At 34.1% G+C, this 23403-nt stretch overlaps 1 protein-coding gene across 5 annotated transcripts in view; it reads right to left on the reverse strand.

Moving 5' to 3' along the window:
- ATP8A1 (ATPase phospholipid transporting 8A1) overlaps positions 1-23403 on the reverse strand; it is a 121450-nt gene that overhangs the window by 75120 nt on the left and 22927 nt on the right. For 3 of the 5 annotated variants that reach the window (XM_054824015.1, XM_054824016.1, XM_054824011.1), the window contains exons 6-16: positions 22024-22064; positions 18503-18576; positions 16544-16613; positions 15783-15910; positions 12651-12762; positions 11601-11766; positions 8976-9103; positions 7342-7419; positions 4792-4880; positions 2745-2789; positions 196-268 (exon numbers count right to left, since the gene is read on the reverse strand). In XM_054824015.1, coding sequence (XP_054679990.1) covers positions 196-268; positions 2745-2789; positions 4792-4880; positions 7342-7419; positions 8976-9103; positions 11601-11766; positions 12651-12762; positions 15783-15910; positions 16544-16613; positions 18503-18576; positions 22024-22064 — 1004 coding nt within the window. Of the gene's footprint in view, positions 1-195; positions 269-2744; positions 2790-4791; positions 4881-7341; positions 7420-8975; positions 9104-11600; positions 11767-12650; positions 12763-15782; positions 15911-16543; positions 16614-18502; positions 18577-21047; positions 21122-22023; positions 22065-23403 lie in introns of all 5 variants that reach the window. The other 2 variants (XM_054824012.1, XM_054824013.1) reach the window with 2 other exon arrangements.

Genomic DNA, 23403 nt, shown 5'->3' on the forward strand with positions numbered 1-23403 from the left:
AAAAAAAAGGAAAAAGAAAAAAGGGCTGGATCTAATTAACGCATATCAGCAACAAACAATTATAAAAGTATTCATGAGGGCATGCTGATTTGTGTAAATATGGAATTTATTTATTTTCCTTTGAAGGACATAATCTTTTGACTTACTGAAGGTAATGGTTTGATTTCACAAAACAATGGTTTCTGTATAGCTTACATGATTGCTCTGAAGATTCTCCAGTAATGATGAGTCACTAAATGTTCTCTCTTCTCCATTTTGTGAGCCCTGCCTAGAAATAATTAAACAGAAGAGAGATCATCATTAGCATATTCTTAACAATTCATATACAAATCATTCACACTAATGTGCTAAGGTCAAACACAAATTTTGGTTTGTAGCTGCTACAATAAAGGCTGCAATCACATACTGTGAGAAAATGAAGTGAAAGTGTACTTGTTTCACATCTCCAAAGTGCATCTAATTTTCAGAAACCTTGATTTATATCAATGCACTTAAATCCAGGGAAGCTCCTCTGCTGACTTCAGGCAACGCAGGATGAAGTAAAAATTAATCTACAATGTAAGACTGCAGCTTCTTGTCTTCTGATCTCTGGAATGAGGTTATTGAAAGGACTCAAAAAAAGATATTCTCAAAGAGATCACATTTCTTTGAGAACCTGGAAGTTTTTGAATAGGTTTGCAAATGTTTACAGAAAAGAAAGTCCAGTATCTGAAAGGGGTAAGCAGAGTTCAGACGTCAGGGAAGTCTGCATGGAGAGGGCCTGTTTTCTATTACTTAAGCACCAAAAAGGAACCTACTCAACTGATGGATAAAGAAGACACAGCAACAGTGGTGAAGTAGGAAGGGACCAAAGAGATGTAAGATGGAGATGGTTCTGGAAAAATAAAGTCATACACTGACATCTCAAATTGCACAAATCTTCTGGCTGATGCTGAGAGCTCAAAATGTAGATACTTCTAGGAAGACTTGATACTGCAGCTGACTGTTGAGTATTAAGACAATCCAGTTGAGTTTGAATCTCAGTGAAACAAAACAGTGCTGAAAAGTGAACTCAGCTGGAGGTTTGGTGGGGTTTTGGTTTTTTTTCCATTTACTTTGGATCTTGCATTGGATCACAATCTTAGAAGAGAGTAAACACATGCAGTGTTTTAAGTTGAAGGTTAAGCCATATACATCAAAGGCAGTCTAAAGATTCTCTATGAAAACAGAGAGAGATGTTTTAGTCCTGCACTACTGTGAAGGAATATAAAATGGCAGTACTTCCTCTATTTAACCACTCAAGGACTACTGTTTCTAAAAGCCTATTAAAGTGAGAAAGTGGAAGCATCCTCATTCACCAAGACTTTTTTTTTTTTAATACAAACTAAATAGATCTTGAAGTGCCAAATGTTAACAACTTCAGATACATTAAATTTGTTTAGAGTCTAGGGTTTAAGCTATGTTTGCTTAAAGTTTTCTAACAGAAAGACTTCAAGATACTTTCCAGATTCTCAGTGCTAAAAAAAGAAAAAACATTTGCAGATATGTTGTGTTAAACTGGAAAACAATTCTTTCTAACACACAAAAAAATAAAGATGTAAAAGATTTGGAATGCAGAGCATTAGTCATTTTAGGACTAGATATGTTACTGTCATAAAAAGATTCCACTAATTACAACAGATTTACAAATAAAAAATTTTCTTGAGTATCTTATTTTGTAAGAATTTACAAGATGTTCATCACTTATAACAGGGAAGTACTGTTTGATTTTTTTTTTTTAAACTACTGTTCAGGCATAGTTCATCCATTTCAGATACGATTATAAAGATCTTGATGTGTATTAGTCAAAACCAGTCTTATTTCATAAGTATCTTATAAGCAAGTATGCTTAATTTCATGCATTTCAATAGAACCACTCACTTGAGAGCAGTTAAGCACACTTGTACATCTTTGTAAGAAACATCTTGCTGCTACATCAGATGAGAATATTCAGGTCAGGTAAGATTTTTGGGGTGTGCGTGTGTGTCACTTTTTATGTATATCTGGGGAAAGAATTATTCCTTCTAATCTAGCAAAGCAAGTTTTTTTCCTTCAAACTTGTTAAACATAAGATGATAACACATTACAGTTTTGTGTGACTTTCAACAAATACAATACCAAGAATTTAAAGACTGTAAATTACAGGTTTTTTCCCTGATCTGAGCTTATTTTTAACAGAATTGCAAATATTTAGTTTAAGAAAGAATGATGAAGAAGTACAAAGCATCATACAGATGGCAGCAGGAAGGAAGCCAATAATATTCTAAAATTATCTGTAGGAAGTAAAATATTAACAATAATTTATTACATATTTTTTGCTCTCAAACATGGATTTTTTTTCCCCAACGTTATATATTCTTACTAACCTATTGCTACACAACAGCAGAAAAGTGTGATCACAGTTACCATAATACCAACTACCTTAATAAATGACAAAACTTTCTGTCCAATAAGCAATTCTGAATTGTACAGGATTGTCAGTAGAATAACTGCACTATTCCCCAGTGACCCTATTAGCAATTCTATTCCAGAATACACAACCTAACGCCATAGAATGCTGATGGCATAAATTTGTGTAAGACACTGTTGGTCTGCATCAATTTGAAGCTAAAATAACTTTTGAGTAAAATATCTCACATTTAGCTCTGCTTCTAAACATCTCGGTCAGTGGTTTTAAGCTTGAATCTTCAACAAACACCACATACTAAATAATTCTGAGAGCTTACCAATCATCTGAAGGAACACTATAATCCTCAGGCTCAGGGCAATGGCTGCATAAGAAGTAAGGGAAGAATAGAAACAGGGAGAGAAAGAGAATCACAAAGGCTAAAAAAATTGGATCATGTATAAAAAAAAGAAGTTAGCTAATGAAATTAAATTACTTAAAAAAAGTTTTAAAGGTATTTCAACCGAGTATTTTGCTAGTGCCTAGTTAACAATAAAATATTGTAAAAATATGATGTTTCTCTGGAGGCTTCATAAACTATAAATGACTGGTTTTGTTCAATTGAAAGCTTGTCTACTTACTAACTTATGCCAGCAGATATAAAAGCATTTGCCCTCTCTACAAATCTTGCTTTGTATTTCAGTATATATACATTGTTACAGTTTCTCATTAAACAAAAGGTAGGTTTTTTATTTATGTGAAGCCATGCTAATGCAGCTTGTGTGGTTGAGTTCTCAAAATGCTGATGAACAAAGCTAGCACTTGAAGGACTCTGCCCTGTGATGACACAGGTTTGAATACATCACAATTTATAACACACTTAGAAAGAAGAGATATTGGAGATGTAACAGTCACTTTTACCCTTTTCTGTGTTCCCAGCTTATATGCATCAATACAGAAAGACAGACTGACTCTGTTCTCTGAGCAGCTATGAGAGATGCTGTAATGGCTATTCACTGTAAAGAGAAACTCTGCTTTCTAAACAGTGATGCTAATCAGAAAACTGGTCTATGCTTTTTTAAAGTGAGGTGGATGGGAGCTGGAAAGTATAGCAAGAAAAAAAAATCAGGTAATTTTTTCTAAAAGATACATTCACACCTAGGTTTTATAAAGGAGAGATTTCAGAATTTGTGCTGTACCAACTTCATATGAAGATATATAATGAACTAAGTATCAAATACTGATTTTAAGTTCCATTACGATTAATGTATTTTTTAAATCTTAAACAACTGCTATACAAAGAATTTGAAAACAGTTAGCTCAGAGCAGTTTCTCTGAAGTCACAAAATTAGCTCATGTGGTTGAAATTAAGCTCTCTATACACACACGCATATTTATATACCTATTTGAAATATCAGGGTTAGAACCGTATTTTAATACAACTGTTAATTAAAAAAATAAATCATCAAATGACTAATGCATTAAGGATCTAAGTTTTTTAAAACCAGAAAGCCTCAATTAGACTCCTGAAAATGAGGAGTTTTCAAAGAGATCCAAATGATAAAGCCACAAAAGCTAAATCATCACCTTTAGCACAACCTCTGCCTGATCTCTACGCAATTCTAGAGGTGTCTAATTATCTGCTACTGAATGCTCTGAGATCAGCCCAGGTCCAGCATCTCACATACTGGTAAGCCACACTGGCATTTACAACGTAGGTGTTTCTGCTCTGTTTACTGCTCTAATAATGTTTTTTCAAGTAAACAGCCTTAGAAGTTTGAGGCTTTTACAAACTCTGTTGAAGGACTTGGCTGCAAGTGCTGACAAATAAATAGTAAAATGCTTTGTCTGCATTTATTTGCAGAGACTTCTCAATAGCAACACTGATATTTGGAGTTATGTCACTATAACAGTATTCATAAAAGCCACTTGGATGGTGGCTACAGTACTATAGATCATGCTACAGTACTGTAATTCAAACTCTTGTTCATCCTGCATATTATTTAGTGCAAGAGCATGTGCCTACATAAAATATGAAGCATGGAAAATGATACAAGTTTTTGCAAGTATGAGGGAAGACTCTTTTTTTTTAGTAACAACATTAAACAGACTGAACAACAGCAAAACCATGCATACTGAAGTTGCGTTACAGCAGTAAGCCTTTGGTATCTAAACTTTATTCTTGTTCCTCTATGCAGAAAGAGATGTCATGACTGAAGTGATGATATCTCTTATAAGTAACATTTCATAGTCACAAACTGACACCTAGTTGTATATGTTGCCAGGCCTAAGTTTATTTTAACGGTAGTATTAATGTATGGGTATATATGCACAGGCAGAGGAAAAGAAAGGCACAAAGATAAAGGAAAGTATATAAAAATACCTACCCATAAGCAACTCCTGCTACAGTACACTTCTTAAATTGCATGACATTGCATGTCAGGGTACCCGTTTTGTCAGAAAATATGTATTTGACCTAAATGAATGATAAAATTCATTATACATTAACATAGGCAGCTGTTTACATATCTAGTACAATTCATGACTATCAACACACTAAATATTTTTACCAGATCTGCAATCTTCACAGTTTATAGAAAAAAATAATATACAGTACATAAACGTGGCAGATGTACAGTCTTGATATCCATTTCCAAACATGGCCATCAACTGAGATGTCAGGAAGCTTAAGCTTGCTTCAGCGCATAGTGGTATACTTAACTATTCCTCACTCAACGTATTGTTGAAATGCAGGAAGCTAGTGAATAACAATGGCTTTGCTAGTAAAATATTCAGTTTCTGACAGAAAGCAGTACAGTAGAAGAATCTATATGCATTTCTAAAGCCCTCTTTATGACATAGAAATATTTTCTTAAAGCCAAAACATTAGTAAAAAACCAACAGTTCAGAAATTCCAGCTTGCAGGAATAGAAGAAATAAATTCCTTTCTACGTACTCCAGGTTCTATTTCCCTAAAATCATAAACGTTTCCTCTCTGGAAACTAGTTATTTTAAAAATTGAAGCTGCAATACATATATCTGTGATATATTTAAACTTAGTTCAAATCTAATCTTAAGAAAAAGGTTAATATACGAAAAAATGGTCTGTGATGAAACAAAGGCCCTGTTAGTCAAAGGTAAATTTCAATTTTAATTCATTAGAATTTATTTCTCATTAAAAAATATCACAGTATTCTTAATTAGGAATTAACTGCATTACACATGGAGATAATAAGGTTATGTATTAGTAAAATTTACTCAGCATTTCCTATTTAAAGATTCTGTTTCTGAGGGCTAATGGCTTAGCCAAATCAGCAGTTAGAAGAAATCTTCCATGCCAGGTTTATGCCTCAAACTGTATTTTTTTTTTTGTGTGGACAGAATGGGATAGCAGGAATTGCAGCTAAAAACCCTCAACCTTTTTTTCCAACACCAAAGTTTTGCCTTTCTTAAAACATGAAGATCTCTTGGGGGAAATCTCTTCATCATGTGCAGCCCTCAGGTACTTCAGAGAAGAGACTTGCTCTTTTTGTTAGCAGAGAGTCCTTTGGTCTCCCTTCAAAAATCTGCTCAAATTAAGAATCTGTCAAAAAACTGAAAGTGGAGATTGCGAGAAGTCTGAGTAGATCTTGGTGGTGAAGGAGACTTTGATGAGAAACTTAAAAATGAAGACAAGAACTGTCAAAATCAAAAAGAGGGAATGTGTCTGGGGATGTGAATAACTAACTGCGGAGAGAGAAAAAAAAGATAGATTGTGTAAAATGAGACAGAAGGAGAGCTAAGATTCAACAGTCTCTTCCCCACTAGAGGTGATTGTATTGCTCTTTAATGCCAGGAAGAGAACCAACTTTTCTGCTATCTGCACATACTTCTTAGACCCAGTAGGCAAAGGCCCTGTCCTCCTCTATGTAATCCAACGTTAGAACATGTTGACTTGCAACTAGTGTTTTCCCAAAAGGCAGAACCCTTAAATATTAGCCCCTGAGACTTGTTTGCCAACATGGCTAAAATTATGTTATTATTTATTGTTCTTGGAAAGCTAAACCCAACTTTTACATTCCCATGCAATAAACTAAAGAATTAGTTATGAAAACTTCTATGTCAGAAAATGCAAGAATATGTATACTTGTGTGTATAATTCAATTAAATGAGCACATAATTTTTTTTTTCCACAGAATCAGTTTACCATCACCAATCAGTGTAACAGAAAGCATAATGCTTAACATGTTTGTAAAGCAAGACTGCAAATACAATTGGTTGTAACAGCAAATATAACGTGTAGTGCTTCTGGAAGCACGCCCTGTGCCCCAGATACACTTCTATAAAGTCATAGTTCCATAAAATGAAGAACATACAATGAGTGACCTCCAACTGATTTTATAGTATTAAAAGAGAACACTAAAGCAAAATGAAGAATTAAGCCCAAATTTCCAAGGTTTAATTCAACCATGAGCCCCCGTTCCACTCTTCAGTGGCAAAAAAAGAGGGAATGTACACAACCATGATTCAATCCTAGAGAATACCCACTGTTTCTCCTGAGCAAGACAGAGTCTATGAAAAAAAGACATACTGAAGATGCACACTATCATAGTGTATATACAGAGACTAAGTTTTTGTGCCACAGACAGCCTTAATGTTCAGAATTCCTCTGCTGTTTGTAACTTTAGTAATACACTTTAACCCTCTGTGATTACCACATGCACATTGATACATAAAGCAGCATTTCTTCATATAATACTGGTTTCAAAAATTTAACTCCCACGTATTGCAAAGTGTTTTTAAAAACATCTGACAAAATGAAGAGAATAGAAATAAGCAAAGACTAAGGCAATGTAAGTTTTTTTGAAATAAAGCCTCACATTATTTTAATAATTTAGATTGTAAAACCACATGAATAATTTCAATACACAGAGTTAAAACCAGTAATTTTTTTCTACCTGTCCAAGTTCTTCATTGAGATTGGAAGTACGAGCCATTGCAGCAGTGTCCGTAGGTTCATAGTGCATGTCTATGTCCTACAGACAGAGAGAAGTATATATATACTTAAAAGTTAGTCTTCCATAACTTATTACAAAAAATCTAGTATATAAATAGAAAAGCCAAGTGTAGAAGAGCCGACTGAACATAAACACAAATTATCTACTTATGATTATTTCAACATGGGAAGCCACAGACACAATCAGATCGCTTCTGAGAGTCCTCAGAAGAAACTAATTTCCTCTTTAAAACAAAAACCTATATGGTTCTTTGAGATTTTACTCTGATTATTTCCAGTGATCTCTATTATCGAAAAAACTTTGGAGCCATGCATCTAAATAGATTTAGCAACAAGCAGAAATACTGCATTGTAACTCTTAGACAGAAGTCAGTCTTACATTGTATGCACAACCAGTCATATCTGAATAGCAAGATAAATACACCTTGAGATAAAACCACGAAGATAAATTTAAGAGTACAGAATAAATGTAGGGTACAACGTAAGTGTTTGGTTGGTTTTTTTTTTAACTTGTTCAAAAAACCAAAACAAAAAATCAGTGTTTATTTTTAAATAGGGTAAAAGATTAAAACACTGTGAAGTACTCAATGTAGTGCAACAGATTGCAGATGACCTACTTCTCTAGATCAATATGATACGCACACACATAAAGATAATGTTTAAGATAACAAATGTCCAGAGTCTGAGGTTAAGATAAAAGACAACTAAACCCTCATGATGTGAAATGGGAGGGGGGAAGCAGAAGTTTAAACCGTCTTTTGGATTTGTTGTATAAACAGTTGCCAATCTACACATACAGAATGGGTGAGCCTTTGTTGAATATTTATTTTAGAATACAAAAACATAAAGGAAGAATTTAATTGCATTCTCTTATTTGTCAACCATTTGTTCTATCGCATAAAATAAAGGAAGAAATCAAAACCAGCTGACTGCTGACAAAAAGATTTAACTTGTAAAATAAAGCATACACTTCACCTGCTACTCCACATAAACTTTTATCTATATCTGCATGACATCGTATCTCACACACACAAATCTATTTCATAAATTTGATCAAGGAATCAAAGAGTTCAGAATGGTGTGATTAATTTACATTTGGAAAAGAAAAAACTGAAGGCATGCTATTAAAAGCACTGACATGGCTTTAAGGAGAATACCTCCCCCCCACCCCAAACCGAATAAACCTTTCTTTCCTCCACTAATTCATTAAGAAAAAAAAAAAAAAGATGCCGAAATGATCTTTAGATATTTTATAAGAGACAATACTAACAGACACTGGCTTTGTACAAAAAAGCCCATTAAACTATAGTGGTGGGAAAATCAGCAAAACACCAAAAAAACCCCAAAACACAGGCTACACTTGCAAGAAGAAATTAAACTGGACAAAACTCCATTGGACTGCAAAACACCTTCTCAGATTCCAGTAATAACAATGTAAATACTTAAGTATGCAGTTTATTTCAGAAAAAGTCTGAAAAAATGTATACATAGACAAGCAATCAATCATTTCACTTACTTGTAAACCACTTGATTTTAGAAGTCAATACATATTGTAAAAAAAAAAATAATATTTACCCAATTTATGAAATACGCCTGGATAAATTTAACAACTTCAAGTGTAACCAACAAACTGATTGGAATAAGATTATTGAAGAGAATGATAAAAGTCAAGAAATTCAATCCAAAGTTGCTTGCTCCACCATCTGCCAAAAAAACCAAAGCAAATAAAAAACCATTTAAGACCATATATAAAAGTAGGTATATACAATGTATTCAAGAGTATTGCATTAATTGCTGATTTTTAAAGTGTTCTGTGTCTAAAGAAGAAACTTGAGAATTAATTACAATATCACTTGCCTATAAATATGACCTTGATAAGAGTTAAGGATTTCTATTATAAAATGGAGTTCAAATTTAGAAATCTTTGCGATCTTCTCCAATTTCAGAAAAGCAAACTTACCAGTCATTCCTACTTTTGCTACGTTTTAAGATCATAATCTGGGAATATCTATATATAGCAACAAAATTCAAAACTCTAAATGTTAGGAGTTTTATATTTTTAAAGAGGGAAATGTGGAGTGGAATTAATTTTTTCCTCTATCCACCCTCACACCTTCCTATTCCTCCCCCCAACCCAGCAAAATACTATGGAAAAGGTAAATTCGCACCACATGAAAAGAAAAGATGAAATTAGGGAGTTTCATGAAAGTTCTAAAAGAACTGGAAATGTGAATATTAACACATATGACAAGCAGTTTTATACTACTTTTTCCTTTTAAAGTTTTAGATAACTCTAGTAGTAGCACCTCAGAGAGGATAATTCTCCAGTACAGGGAAAGGATAGAAGGTGTAGCCAGCCTGTCTGTATTCAAAGATCTCTTAATGAAAAACAGCCTCAGCCAGGTTTCCACCGCCTGTGGAATGTGGATCTGCTTGTTACTCTAAGATCCAAGAGAGCAGGTTTTGGATACTTTCATTAATAGCAATTCCAGCATCAAATGATGAACAAGTCTAAAAGACCAGAGGGCTAACATTCACCATGACATTGATATATGCAATAATGATTACCTATTGCTACCTGTAAATAAAATAATATTCAGATATTTATTGTTATCATTACCACTTTTTTATCATCCACAGGCAACAGATTGCTCTAACTAAATACTAACAGCATTCAGAAAGATGTGGCACTGCTGGGAACCTGTTTCACTACCACATAAAAATTAAATAACTAAAGGGAAAGGGGAATAAATTATTTCTTACATTTTAAAAGTACGAGAACAACTGTGAGCTGAATGCAGCCTTAAAGGGTATACCTTACAAAACCCAACACAATTTCATTTAATCATGGGGCATGTATCAGAAAATAAACTGACAAGGATAATCACTTGAAGAACATGCAAAATACCAATGCTCACTGTTTCATGTTTCTTTTTTTCAGGAATAAAAACAAAAGCTTCTGAAGCGCTTCACTACTGTGCTAACCACCATATTCTGAAAACTTTTACATTTTCCGGAAAAGAAAAAAAAAAAAAACAAACAAAAACAAACACTGAAAAGAATCAGATGAAAAATAACAAATGATGAAACTCATCTAATGTCATCCTTTTATATTACTGGAAATTGTCAATATTCCATTAATGATTTCACTTTTTTCTACCTCAAGACAGAAATATGAAAGTTAAGTTTCTTCCTTTAAAAAACAGAAAAAAGTTTCTCAGCATCAAAAAGAGGAGAAGCAAGATTTTCAATAAACAAAAATTCATCACAAATGCAGACAACTGCTTTGTTCAACAGAAACTTTAGGAGAGTGCCTTCAAACCAGATTCTAAGATTTTTCTTTTAAAACTGACCAAACCACCCCATAATCCCTACTAGGATGACTACATTCAGCAGCTTTATATTCAAGACTGTTTCAGGAGCAGAAAGCCTAGTTCCGGTTCTACTGTCTAAGTAAAGAAGGCTTTAGACACACTGTAAGAAATGCTGAAAACATGAATAATTGACCATAAAGTATATTTATGAAACCTGCCTTTAAATCTAGTTCCCTCACTGAGGGGTCAAATTATGTCAATGTGTTGCATGGTGCTGTGAAGGCCCACATAACATCACATTGCCTTGCATCCACCATGAGTACAGCTGCCCAGTGTAATATGTTAGATGAGATCTTTTGTGCCTGCTTTATCCTCATTAGGAGCAGTCTGCTAAGATCCAAAGTTGGCAGCCAATAATTAGTTAGATCCCTTAGTTAGTTAGATATAAGTTAGATAGCAAAAACTGTAAAACCACAGCATCATTTCCTGGGATGAGGGACCTTAAAAATTCAGAAAAAAGTCACCGCAACTTTAAATGTAATCCATCAGTAATAGCTGAAAATAGCTTTAGTCTGATGTCTAAGAAGCTGACTGTTTACACCAGTGGAATGCTGATACAGAACGTGTTGAGCCGCAGAGATGTAGGGGTTGAAAGGTATAGGGGTAAACAACAAAGCTCCCTTTCCTGAATTTAGCAAGAGCTCAGATGGCACAGTAAGGTAAATTTTACACTTGCTGTGATATACCTTGCCTAATGACTTTAGTCAACAACCAGTAAAGAAAGACTGGTAAAAAACACACTGTGTAAAGGATGGTAATCATCCTCCTTTCTGAATATGAAAGACAACTGCACACTAAAACATTAATATATTATTTTACATCTTACAATTTAGATCAAGATACCAGTCTCTTCCAGTATGCCTTCGATTCCATATAGCTGTACCAATAGAGCAGATCAGAGACATGGCAATAAGGATGCAGAACAGAATCAAAATCTGAATATTTGTAATTCGTTCCACATTAGACATTTTAAGAGGTGGACTTGTTGAATTCTGCAAAAGACAATAAACAACAGTGGCTATTAAATATTAGAAGAGGTATACACAGTTGTCGCTTTTCAAATTAAATGTTACTGCACCTTTTTCTAAATACTGTGCCGAATATATCATAGTCATAAATGGCATAACTGTTTTACTCAAAAAAAAAAAGCAGCAGCTTATAAATTCATAAATTTTAGAGCTTTAGATTTGAGTCACAAGCAGTTTAAACAATCACACAGAACATCTGTAACAGCACCAGCTAACAGTAAACATTAAAAATGAATGTGAACACACCTTATTAGTGCTATAGAAGACAACTGCTAATACAAACAATAAAACTTTTTCAAATAACTGTGTTACAAATCAAAAAAGCAATAAATAAGAGACATGCATGATCAATCTGAAAGCATTTTTTAAACAAATGCACCTCAATTTGATGTTTTGAACAGCACTGGAAAAAGTAATTTCATAGTCTGAGAATGGTTCTCTCCCCTCCTCATTTTGCAAATAAAGTTTCACTTTGTTTTCTGACAAGAATGCTTACCTTTGCACTTGAAAGAAAGCTCCACAAGAGGACAGTTTTAGGAGCAGTTAAAAAAAGATTGAACAGGCAAACTATAATGATCCAACTTGCTAATAAAATAGCTTTCAAAACACAAGTTACAAAATAGAATCAACGAATATACTTACTAATAGAAAAACTACTCTGTGGCTAAGTGACTAACAAGAAATGGCTTTATTTTTATTGGCTTTACTTCATAAGAAAAAAGCTCTATTACTGACATTTTAACTACTATATTCAATCCAGCCATGTTTTCTGAAAGCATTTTCTGTGCTGTGTAAAGGCATAATAAGGTAACAAAACAGATAATTTAGAGAAAATCCAAGTGACAAACCTGCATAAGTTTTGTGTCATGTCCCGTATAGACAACTATCCCATGAACCCACTGAGTGTTTCTCAACTGAGCTCCTCGTAGAAGAATCTGATCAGATCCCAATGGGACAGTACTAGAAGGAAGGAGTTTTATATTTTAGGATTAAAACAGTAAATGTCAGTGAATAAACGTAACCAGCAGTTGTTAAAACTAATTTCTCAAAAATTAGATGATTACTGTAAATATGCTAGGAGCCTCATTTTCACAGTTAACTTTTTGGGAGTGTTGACAGAGAGAAAACTTGACAGTTGAAAGCAAGTCCAAAAATTTAGGTTTCCAAACATATTACTTATCATTTAATTTTGACTACGGACACTAAATATATGGTACTACTTAGCAAGCATACTGAAACTAACAAAGGCAACCTTTCCTGTGATTTATGATTGTGAAGTTTTCTCCTAAGTGTATGTGGAAACTCAACTACTCTTACAAAATTGATTTTCCAAAGCAATTTTCAAATGAAATAATTTTCTGAACTCTCAACTTAATCCACTCTTCCACTGCAATAAAAATCCTTTATGAACATGATTAACAGTATTTCCTGCACCTTCTTTAAATTGCAAAACCAAGTATATTTACTTGTGTTACTCTTTTAGAACTGCACTGAGTAAAGGAGCAACAAAACCTCAAAAGATGTTGGAAACAATAAATTGTCTTAAATTCAGACAGCTGACTTTATACATATACTGTAGCTCAAGTTTTTCTTAAAATATAAATATCTTAGATAATAATTACTCTTTTGCTGGGACAAACAATACCCTATTTTGGCACTTTTCTTTCTATAAATACCAAATAGCAGTTCAGACTTGTCAACAGTGTTCAGGTGTTTGGAATTCTTACCTAAAACTATTTTCTCTACAGTTGTTTGAAACCAACACATTATTAAGATCACAAATTGCTTAATGACACCAACTCTACCTCTGATATATAAGCTATAAAGAGTCTAAGGAAGCCATGATATTTGGTAACATTTCTGGTAGCACAAAGAGCATAACGTCAGTCTTAGTGAGTAAGTTTCAGGTAATTTCTTCCAGATCGTCATGTCCCCTTCCCTCCTCTCATACAAAAGCTTTTAAGATTCAAAGGCTGCAAGTGAAGAGGAAACAATACATTCTTCCTCCCCTAAAATTAACAGCAGCAATACAGGTTTTTGGAATCAGTTCTTGCAGAAACTAGAAAAAAAAAAAATCTGGAAAAGTATTTTTTTCTGAGCCATTGACTAATCATAATTTAAAATTTATCCAGGCCAAAGAACATTTCTCCATTCTCTAGCTAATTGTCTTTACTGACTAAAACCAAGTGACATGCTTCTGTATATTCATGAGCATAACAAAGAGCTGCACACTTTGGAGATAAGAGTTAACTCACTCAAAAGATGAGGATACCAAGAAAACTTTTTGGCCTCTTTTAGTTGCCAGATTTAGCCAAAAGGCAAAATAATGTAGTGGAGTTCTACCTCCTTGAATACTGAGTATCCAAAAGAAAAAAAAGAGAACCTTTGTTTTTTTGAGTTGCTGTCCCATGAAGGGAAAAAAGACTGCAAAGGTCAACCAGATACAACATTTATGGCACTCCAATGCGTTATCTAAAGGGAAAGAAGAAATAAGAGGGAGATACATTTTCGGTATCCTCTACTGCTTTTGCAAAAATGTTAAGATGATAGTGGATAAAGTGGAAATCACAGCTTCTGGACCTAGATAATCTGGTAGGCAGGTCTTAAAGATCTGCATAAATAAATACCAGTTAGATGATTCTATGCTACCTCTAATATGGACAGAAAGAGAAATCCCCGATTTTTCAGGTTGGAAATAAGGTCAGGATCCAAAAAGAGTTACTTACCTGCAATTCTTTTTCACTGAAGGTAAATATTATATTAGAGCCACACTTTTGGAACTATCCTACTGCACAGGAACTATATTCAAAATATTCCAAAACTGAATTTCTCAAGTGACAAATTGCTTGACCAGCAGATGGCACGCTCCTACAGATTCTTGAGGCATAATAGCCATCAGCACATTCAATGTTTCTTTTTTTAAATCAAATTTTAAAATTAAATAATTAGATTAAAAAGCAAAATATGTTTTCCCCTCTAGCCAGGGAGGAAGGATGAATGTGTGGATCTATTATAACTATTACCTTCAGAGAAGAATTACAGGTAAATGTTTTTCTCTTCTTAACGACAAGTACAGTGGAATTATAATAGATCCACACTCTTGCGACTGAAAACTCCCGGTATGCATCTGTAAGAAATTAGTAAATAAAAAATGGAATATAAAAAAAAGTATTTAATAATTAGTTAGTACTATATATATCAGTCTAAAACCACAAACATGAATAATGTTGCCTATGGAGAAGTAAATGCCTACTGAAATAAAAATGAAATCCTGTAAATCTTTGGGAATGAAGGACTCAACAATTCTGGATCTAGTAATAAAAGTTATACTCCTAATACATCACATTTGGTTTGAACCCACAGAAGACTCCAAATATCAATATTTGGTAAGCACTTAAGTATTTTAAGAATTTTTGAAGCAGTTTTACAAGCATGTATGTTGTTATTGCACAGAGGCGGTCTATTCTTACAGAAACATACTGTCAATAAGCTAAGGTATTAAATGTCTTTCAGCTACCAAATTAGAAGAATTTGAGGTATATAGTGATGGACTCAGTTCCACTTCAGACTTAGACAATCAGAAGAAAACAACAATAAAAAAACCAGACAAGATACTACTTTTATTTGGCTTCCATAACACAAACTTAAGAGGCAAGGAAGGAGATGCTTAAGTAGTGAGTTACTAAGTACATATTCCAGAACTATTACAATTTGATTAGTACTCCCTTCTATATTAATAGTTATTGCTTTCTGAAGGTCAACTAGTATGAAAACTCAGGTTGTAGACATTAGGTTTTACCCCTCTAGTTTTTTAAAAGAACAAGGTCTAATGAAGAATGCATCAGAAAAGATGTTTACCTCTTTAGTCTTAACAGAATAGAGAATTTACTATCTATATTTTAACTTAGGTAGTCTAACAACATACTGCTATTTACTGATAGATTTAATCTCCTGAGATGATCTTCCTTGGATTTACATACCCATGCCCATCCAGTCTGATGTTTCCAACAAAGTCATAGAGATGTCGGTTTGGGCTCTCGCATTCAACTCTGCCTGAAAGTCTCATCAAGCTTTCTATGTCCTTTATATCTGATGTTAGTGGCAAACCCTGTAAGCAAAATTTGTTTGTCATGACATTAAAATCACTTTCTAATATATAAATCTATGTATTACAAATCTGGTAGTGCAACTCCAGAAAAACAGTTTCCCTGTGGGAGCAAAATGAGACCGCTACACTTTGCTGTCATAGTGCTAGATGCTAGAGATAGTGAAAAAGTCACCTTGGTATCTTAAAACATCATGATGAAGACAGGGTCATCACCAATCGTATAGCTCAGCAAGAAAGTCCCTGCATACAGACAGCACACTCAGTCAAAAACTGCTATTCTCTACCTGCCCCTCAAGGACAATACCAGCACTATCAGCTTCTTTCTGCAGGGCTCCTCCCTCAACTATCCTCTAAAAAAAAACCCCCCATTACTCAAACTACAAACTTTTCTACTTATTTTCTCAAAGAAAAATCCTAAAACAAAGCACAAGGCATGGCTTAGAAGTAACCATTCATTCCTTCCACTTGATTAATTGAACAAAACTTTTATGATGACAATAACCTGCAGCTTTTTATTCAAATCACTAAAATTTCACAGTCTTCTAAAATGGCCATTGATGTAATAAATATGTTTTTATAAGCAATAATAGATGAAAAAAATATTAGCAATATTCTCAAAAACGAAATTCCTACCTGTCGAATTTTTAAGTTTGTCTCACCATCTAAGTTAGATGTTTCAATGTAGCACATAGCTTGCGGTTCACTATTAAGAAAAAGACATCCTTAATTTTAAATTATAATGTCAAAATCCATGAACTTTCTGTAATTTTTCAATGCCTACTTATGCAATCAGGTTTTTCTTTTTCTTATCAAATCTTCAGAACTAGAATAATTTACAGCCAAATCTGTAAAAACCAACAGTACTTTACATTTTCAGAAAAGTTTGCCAAAACCTATCTTAGAGGAAACACTGCTAAAAATGCTGTACACGGCAAAAGTTTTCTATGCTTTTACATGAGATTAAGATCCAGTCACACAGGTAGTGCATTCCTAGTGCCTACTACTGTAGGCAGCAGTAGTTTAGACATGAAAGTTTTCTTGTAAAGGGTTCTCTTAGAAAAAAAGTTGAAATTATGGATAACATAATGCAGTTTTTGAAATATACGTCCTCTATGCAATTTAAAAAGTTTTTTTATACATTAAAAATTTTAAGTTTATGCAGAACATTACTACTTGAATAGTTCATCTATTTGACACATACTGACAAATGGCTTATTCCTTGCATTCAGTTTTTTCAATACAATTTTTTCATGTGTAACATAGCAGCAATTTTACATTTTTTAAAATACTTTTGGACTTTAAATTGTACTACAACCATTATATAACTGTTAACTAGGAAAACAGAGACACAGAAGGACAACATGACTTTTCTGCAGGTAGATAGTAAACAAGAACAGGTCTAACAGGTCAGGATTTCTGAATTACTCTGGTCAGCTCCCACTTTCTGGACATAAGGACAGAACACCTACTACTTGTATCTACGATAGAAGTTTTAACCCTGTAAAGGACCAAATGAGTCATAACCCCCCCTTACAACTTAAAAGAAAAAAGGTTTACTTTCTACACCTCTTTCAAGAGTCTAATATTCTCTGTCTTTCTAGTATGAAATTCAAGCATCAAGTGTGTTTTAAAATTTTCTTAATGCAACAATGGCTATTGATAAGCAACTTAGTTTTAGAGTGTTTGCAGGATAAAGTTAAATAGGTTATTTTGACACATTTTTTGTAAAGCAAATGCATGAAAATGTGATACATCATTATTATAAATTCCTTTTGGGCTAGTATTTTCTTCTTGGCAAACTTTTGTAAAAATGTAAATAACTTCTATTTAGATTGTTTAAATGGAATCACCTGTATAAAACTTTATTGCAATTCCAGCATTTTTATTAGTTAATAATATAAAACAAACTATTTTTGTGAAGCACTTTTAATCAGACGAAGGCAGCAAAGACATTTCAAGTGAGACACATGCTTAATTGCAATTACTGTAGCAGATAGCAGTGACCTCCAAAGTAAGTAAGTTAGATCAAGGCAGGCCCATTGATTTGTTAGGGAAAAACAAAGTGCGGTAACAGTGCAGACAATAGCATAAAGCTGCTGTGTCTAAGAAACATGCATTTTGTCACAATACACAAGAACAACGCTGCTTTTGCCGTTGCATGCAGCAGAGATTGTGCAACATCCAAGTTTGTGCAGAGGGTCCTCTGCCAGTCCTACCAATATTAAACTATATTCTTTGCTGAAAATAGTGGGTTGGTATAAACATGTATATTCTTCTTAATTTGCTCTAAGGCATTAAACATGTATTTATCCTGGTGTTTTACTCTGTGTTTATTCAATGATAACTTTGATAAAATTTCATGGGGATAGTGTAAAAACAAAGAGGACAAACAAATTTTCATTTCTTGAAGTGTTAGCATGGATGCACACTTTAATGATCTGTACTTTTATCAACTGAACCCTTTCTAATTTTATAAAAGTCTGTCAAAGAAAGGTGAACAGCAAAGCAAAGATTATCAACACGGCAGTGTTCTTCATATTTGGCATATGAGGACCCACGTACACGTATCCTGTGCAACTAGTTTATTCTAACCTTGACGACAGACTGATGAGATCAGCTGGGAGATGTTCCCCATTGGTCACTTTCACTACTTCCCCTACTGCCACCTACACATCCCAGTTTGAAAATGATTAGAACAGAAAAATAAGTGACAGGGAAAAAAACAAAAAACAAACCAAACAAATGGACAAAGACAAAAAGACAGAGTTTGAAATTATTATACAAACAATACCTGTTAATTAAAACGTCTGATGACAATTTTTTCAAAATCTATTTTCATCAGGTCAGGAAGAAAAGAGCTAGCATATTTTTATTTTTACTCGAGTAGACTGTTTTACTGTAAGGCACCAATTTTAAGCAGCAGAGCACACTAATCTTGTACAGTAAAAATGAAAGCTGTTATGCTCCTTTCTCAACCAACAAAGTTTCTAGCCACTTCATACATTAATTAAAAAAAAAGCCACAACAAAAGATTTCCCACCAACTTTTCTGAAAAGTCAGGTGACAAGTACCTTTCTATGTAGACATGCCGAAAATGATTTTGTGTTTTGTTTCAGCTTTGTAACTTTCAATTTACAGTGAATTAGCAAGAACCAAACAGAACTAAACCTCAGAGGTTTGTGTCCTTCCACTGTAAGATTATAGTTTCCTAAAATAATCAAAATCCTCTTGTTCTCCAGAAACTGCTATTGCTGGTAAAAGGAACCAAATATTATCAGTTTGAATTCAAACGAGGCCCACAGGCTTGCATTGCTATTGAAGCCTAAAATGTAATTGGGCATCAATAAACACCTGGAAAGCAAAACTGATGAGACTGTCTTCCACGTGGCCATGTGAAGAAGGAGAGCACATGCCACTATGCAGGCAGAATTAATGGAAGGAGGGCTGCAACAGGACCCTAGTAATATAACTAAGAAGGAAGTTTTAGCTGGAAGAAGTGCCTGAACTGGGCCCAGAAAAGCTTTCACGATTCGAGGAGTCCCCTTTGCAAACTGGATCCTAGGAGAAAGCCTGACAGGGAGATTCAAGATGAGTGATGGTCGTAGTTAGGATACTGTGTTCTGACAAGGACAGTAAAGTGAAGTTAAACAAAGAGGTAACAGTTCTGACAAATCCAGTAGCAGCTGACTTATTTCAATTTATCAACACGTGATGTAGGATTCCTTCAGGGGGAACAAGGCTCAGAAAGAAGGCTTTGTAGGCACTTGGTATTCTGCGTGCAAACTACAACTGGAGAACATTGCAGCGCAAGCGTTCTCCAAATCCAAAAGGGCAAAACAGTGAAGACATCTAGGCAAAGACTCAAATTTAGGAGCTTACTCAGGAAGTTTATAAAGAAGCTGCTCTGAGAGGATGTAATCTGTTTTGCTTGCAAAACACTACGGTCAGCATGACAGAAGCTATTATCAGGCAATAGAACAAGCGTTCTTGCTGCCTAGTGCATTGCCTATGAAGACCCTGGTGGAAAAGCACCAATAAAACTTGTAAATGCTTCTCAAAGTGCAGATGTAAAAAGTGTGTAGAGGATACTCAATAAAAAAACATCTTAAGTTACGACAAACAGTACTGAAGACAGACCGTAGGGAAAATTTACAGTATTATCTGGCAACTACTTTACACTTGATAATAACTGTGTAATAGTGTACACCACAGTCTAATGGAAATGTGTAATATCCTAACCTTATTGTATGTATGAATGGATTCATTAACTTCAGTGGGATCATACAGGGTTTATACCTAAACCATAATCATACAGATTACAATGATGCTTCTGCTTGTGCCAGAAAAAATACAGAAACTGCATTGTAAACATATAGTAATAAATCAAAATATAATTGATCATATTTAAACAATCTTAATTAAAAAAAATTCTTAGAATATGTTGTCTATTGACCTGATCAAATAGATGTTGAAAAATGTGCATCTTCCACATAAGATGTGGATTTCTTAAATAAAACTGTCCAAGGAAATGATGATAAACAACCTCTGATTGTCCACTTAAAAAGAGTCACAGTATTACACGCTATAAATCTTGCTTTCAGTGATGAAATTATTCATAATATACATATTAGAGAATAAGGTGAATGTTCAGCTCAAAGACAGTGCTAATTGGATGGGTCACATCTCATGTTCACTTTTTTCCTGATTCAACTAATCAAACTGGCAACTATATCCATTAAAAAAACATTTCTGTTCCCTGTAATATATCCATTTTAGTTTATTTATAGGATGCAATTTGTTGGGTAATATCAAAAGGCCAACCTGGTTAAATATGGCAGTTGAGGTCCAGTTTTTAGAGAGAGAATCAGCCTTTTTTGTATTATATCCAACAACAAAATAACATACTAAGTTTTTCTTAGAGGTAAATTGAATGCCAGTGTAATTTTAAAACTGTAATTGTCACAGTTTAAAGAAACACTGCCTGAAATGAAAAATGCCCGAATGAAGAAGGGACTACACTTCAGAACAGCAGCAATTTTGTTTATTCCTTATTTCCTTGGAGCAATCACAAATAAATAAATAAATGCAGGGTAGAGAAACCAGCCTCTACACTATAAGCATCAGTGGGCATCTCTACCTTGATGAGAGCAGTACAGTGTCAGCAGGTATATACTCTTTGCCTTTTATTATAACTATATCTCCAACATCTACCTGAAAGAAAACTGGGAATTGGTTAATGGTCTCAGACAAAAATATGTTATCCCTTTGTTTTAAGCACAGTAAATATTTACCTGCTGAATTTGCTAGAAAGACTGTTAGAAATTCACACATTTAGAGAAGGCTATAGGTATTAAGTACTCAAAGGTCACTGGAATTCTTCAGAAATCTGTTCATTAATAGGCCTAATCCTGACCTTCTCCACGCAGTTCTTCACTTTTGCTAGTTATTAAAAATATTTTATTGGAAGACTGAAGTTGAGTTAAAGAAGGAATTAATCTCCCCTAAGATCATAGTTCTGTTGCGTTATGCTATATACCTTATCCTTGCTTCTCCAAAGGTATAAATCAATTTCACCTGAACCTTGCCTCCAAATTACTGTGGGGCAAATTTTGTTCAAGCTTTCAGGTATGGAAACCAATAAAACCAAGGGACTAGACAGACAGCATAACATTTAGTCCTTCAAAGTTACCTTTAACAGTCCCTTCCTAACTACTATGTAAGAGTCTTTAAAGTTCTCATGGTTTAAGCCAAAGTAGTTCAGCAAATACACAAAGTAACTAGTTTCCAGAAGGAAGTTTCTGCCTTGGCACACCAAATAATACTAAGGAACTGTATAATTTTGCCATTTATGAATACTCCCAAGTCAATCATATTATTCAAGTTGTTTTTCGCTGAAATTAAAGGCCACCGTTTAACGGCAGTTTTGCCATCAAGACTGACTTGACTTAAAAGTACATTTTAAGAGATAAGTATTAACAAACAAAAAATATAATACAAAAGATTATACATTTCCCATCATATCAGTTAATTCTTATCAATGACAATTATTTGTAGAAATAAAGCAAATGTTAAATCTGCATTATGCTCTAAAAGTTACCAACATAAACACACACCTTTTCCCAGTGGACGATCTCCCATGCACCATTTCGTAGTACTGAAAAAAAAAAAAGAAGAAAGAAGAAAGAATATTCCAGTTGTACAATCTAACTGCAGTATACAGGTATGTGTTAGATTCCTTATGAAAAGCCATACAGACACAGCTCATTTACATGATATTTTACAGCATGCCTTGTTTCTATAAATTCAGGTCATGCATTTCAATTATACAGCACATATTCTGTATAATAGTTTTTGTAACATAGAATCTTATTGCAAAGTCAATCAGAACATTTTATGGGGTTTGAGAATCAATTAAATCTGATAGTCTATATGATAATGTGGTGTTTTCTAAAATAAATCAGTAACTGGAATAAAAAGTTCCAAAGTAAAAAAATTATGAAATTATTGGTGGGGGCGGCATCAATTCAAGAATTTTTTCTCAGTTCAAATATTGTTGAGGTTCATACAAAAAAGATTCATAGAAAGTCACTAGCAGGCTTCTTAGGATCCACCTGTTCTTACTGTTATTGGCATGTCAGAGAACTTCAGGATCATTGCAGTCATCTCCTCCATAAATATACTGGAAATCCCCAAAATCGACCCATGCCATTTAGTGTAATATTTAGTACAGATTTCCCTTGGCAGTAGCAATTAGTATTGTAAGCACACTCCACTGCTCTAGTTTTAAGAATTGCTACTATGATACAAAAACCATGCCTTGTTTGCCAGTTAATTGCCAGGATTGTTTTTTCAGAGAATAATAAAAGGTGACTTTTTTTTATTAGTACCAGTTACAAAGCTATTGAAGATTGATGTGCAAAAAAAAAAAAAAAAAAGAAATGAAAACATACTGCCATGTATCAATACTCAGATAACTTAAAGAGACTGTTCTCTTTCACCGTGTCTCCCAGCTTTCAAATTATCAGGATGCTTGTCTGAGTACCTTATCAGGATCCAATTCTTATGCAAGCATGTGTTGATTTCAAAAAAGTGGATCAAAATCTGGGCATATGGCCTTTACAGCTAAGCCCTCCTTGAGGTTCTGTCCAGACTGACCCCTCTTTTTGTATATCTCGATTTCTGTGAGTTGTTATCTAACCGGCTTAGTAATTCTTCAGGAAGAGGTAAAGTCTCTTACCCTTCCCTCCCCCCAGATTTATTAGTGCTGATATGCTCAGGGCAATGGTAAATGTAGCAGTTTCCCTTTCAGACAGTAAGCAAGATATTTTAATGTCTGTCTCACCAATCAGGTGATTATTACACAAAATCTATTTTGAAAAACCATTTCCCTTCACTGGGAAAACTACAGATCCAGAGTGAGGACTGGTTATAATACTGTCCTAAGTAACCTAAGACATTCGATAATTGTGCCACCAACTACCTACTTCCATCCC

Source organism: Grus americana, chromosome 4, assembly GCF_028858705.1.
Source record: "Grus americana isolate bGruAme1 chromosome 4, bGruAme1.mat, whole genome shotgun sequence".
Classification (NCBI taxonomy): Eukaryota; Metazoa; Chordata; class Aves; order Gruiformes; family Gruidae; genus Grus; species Grus americana.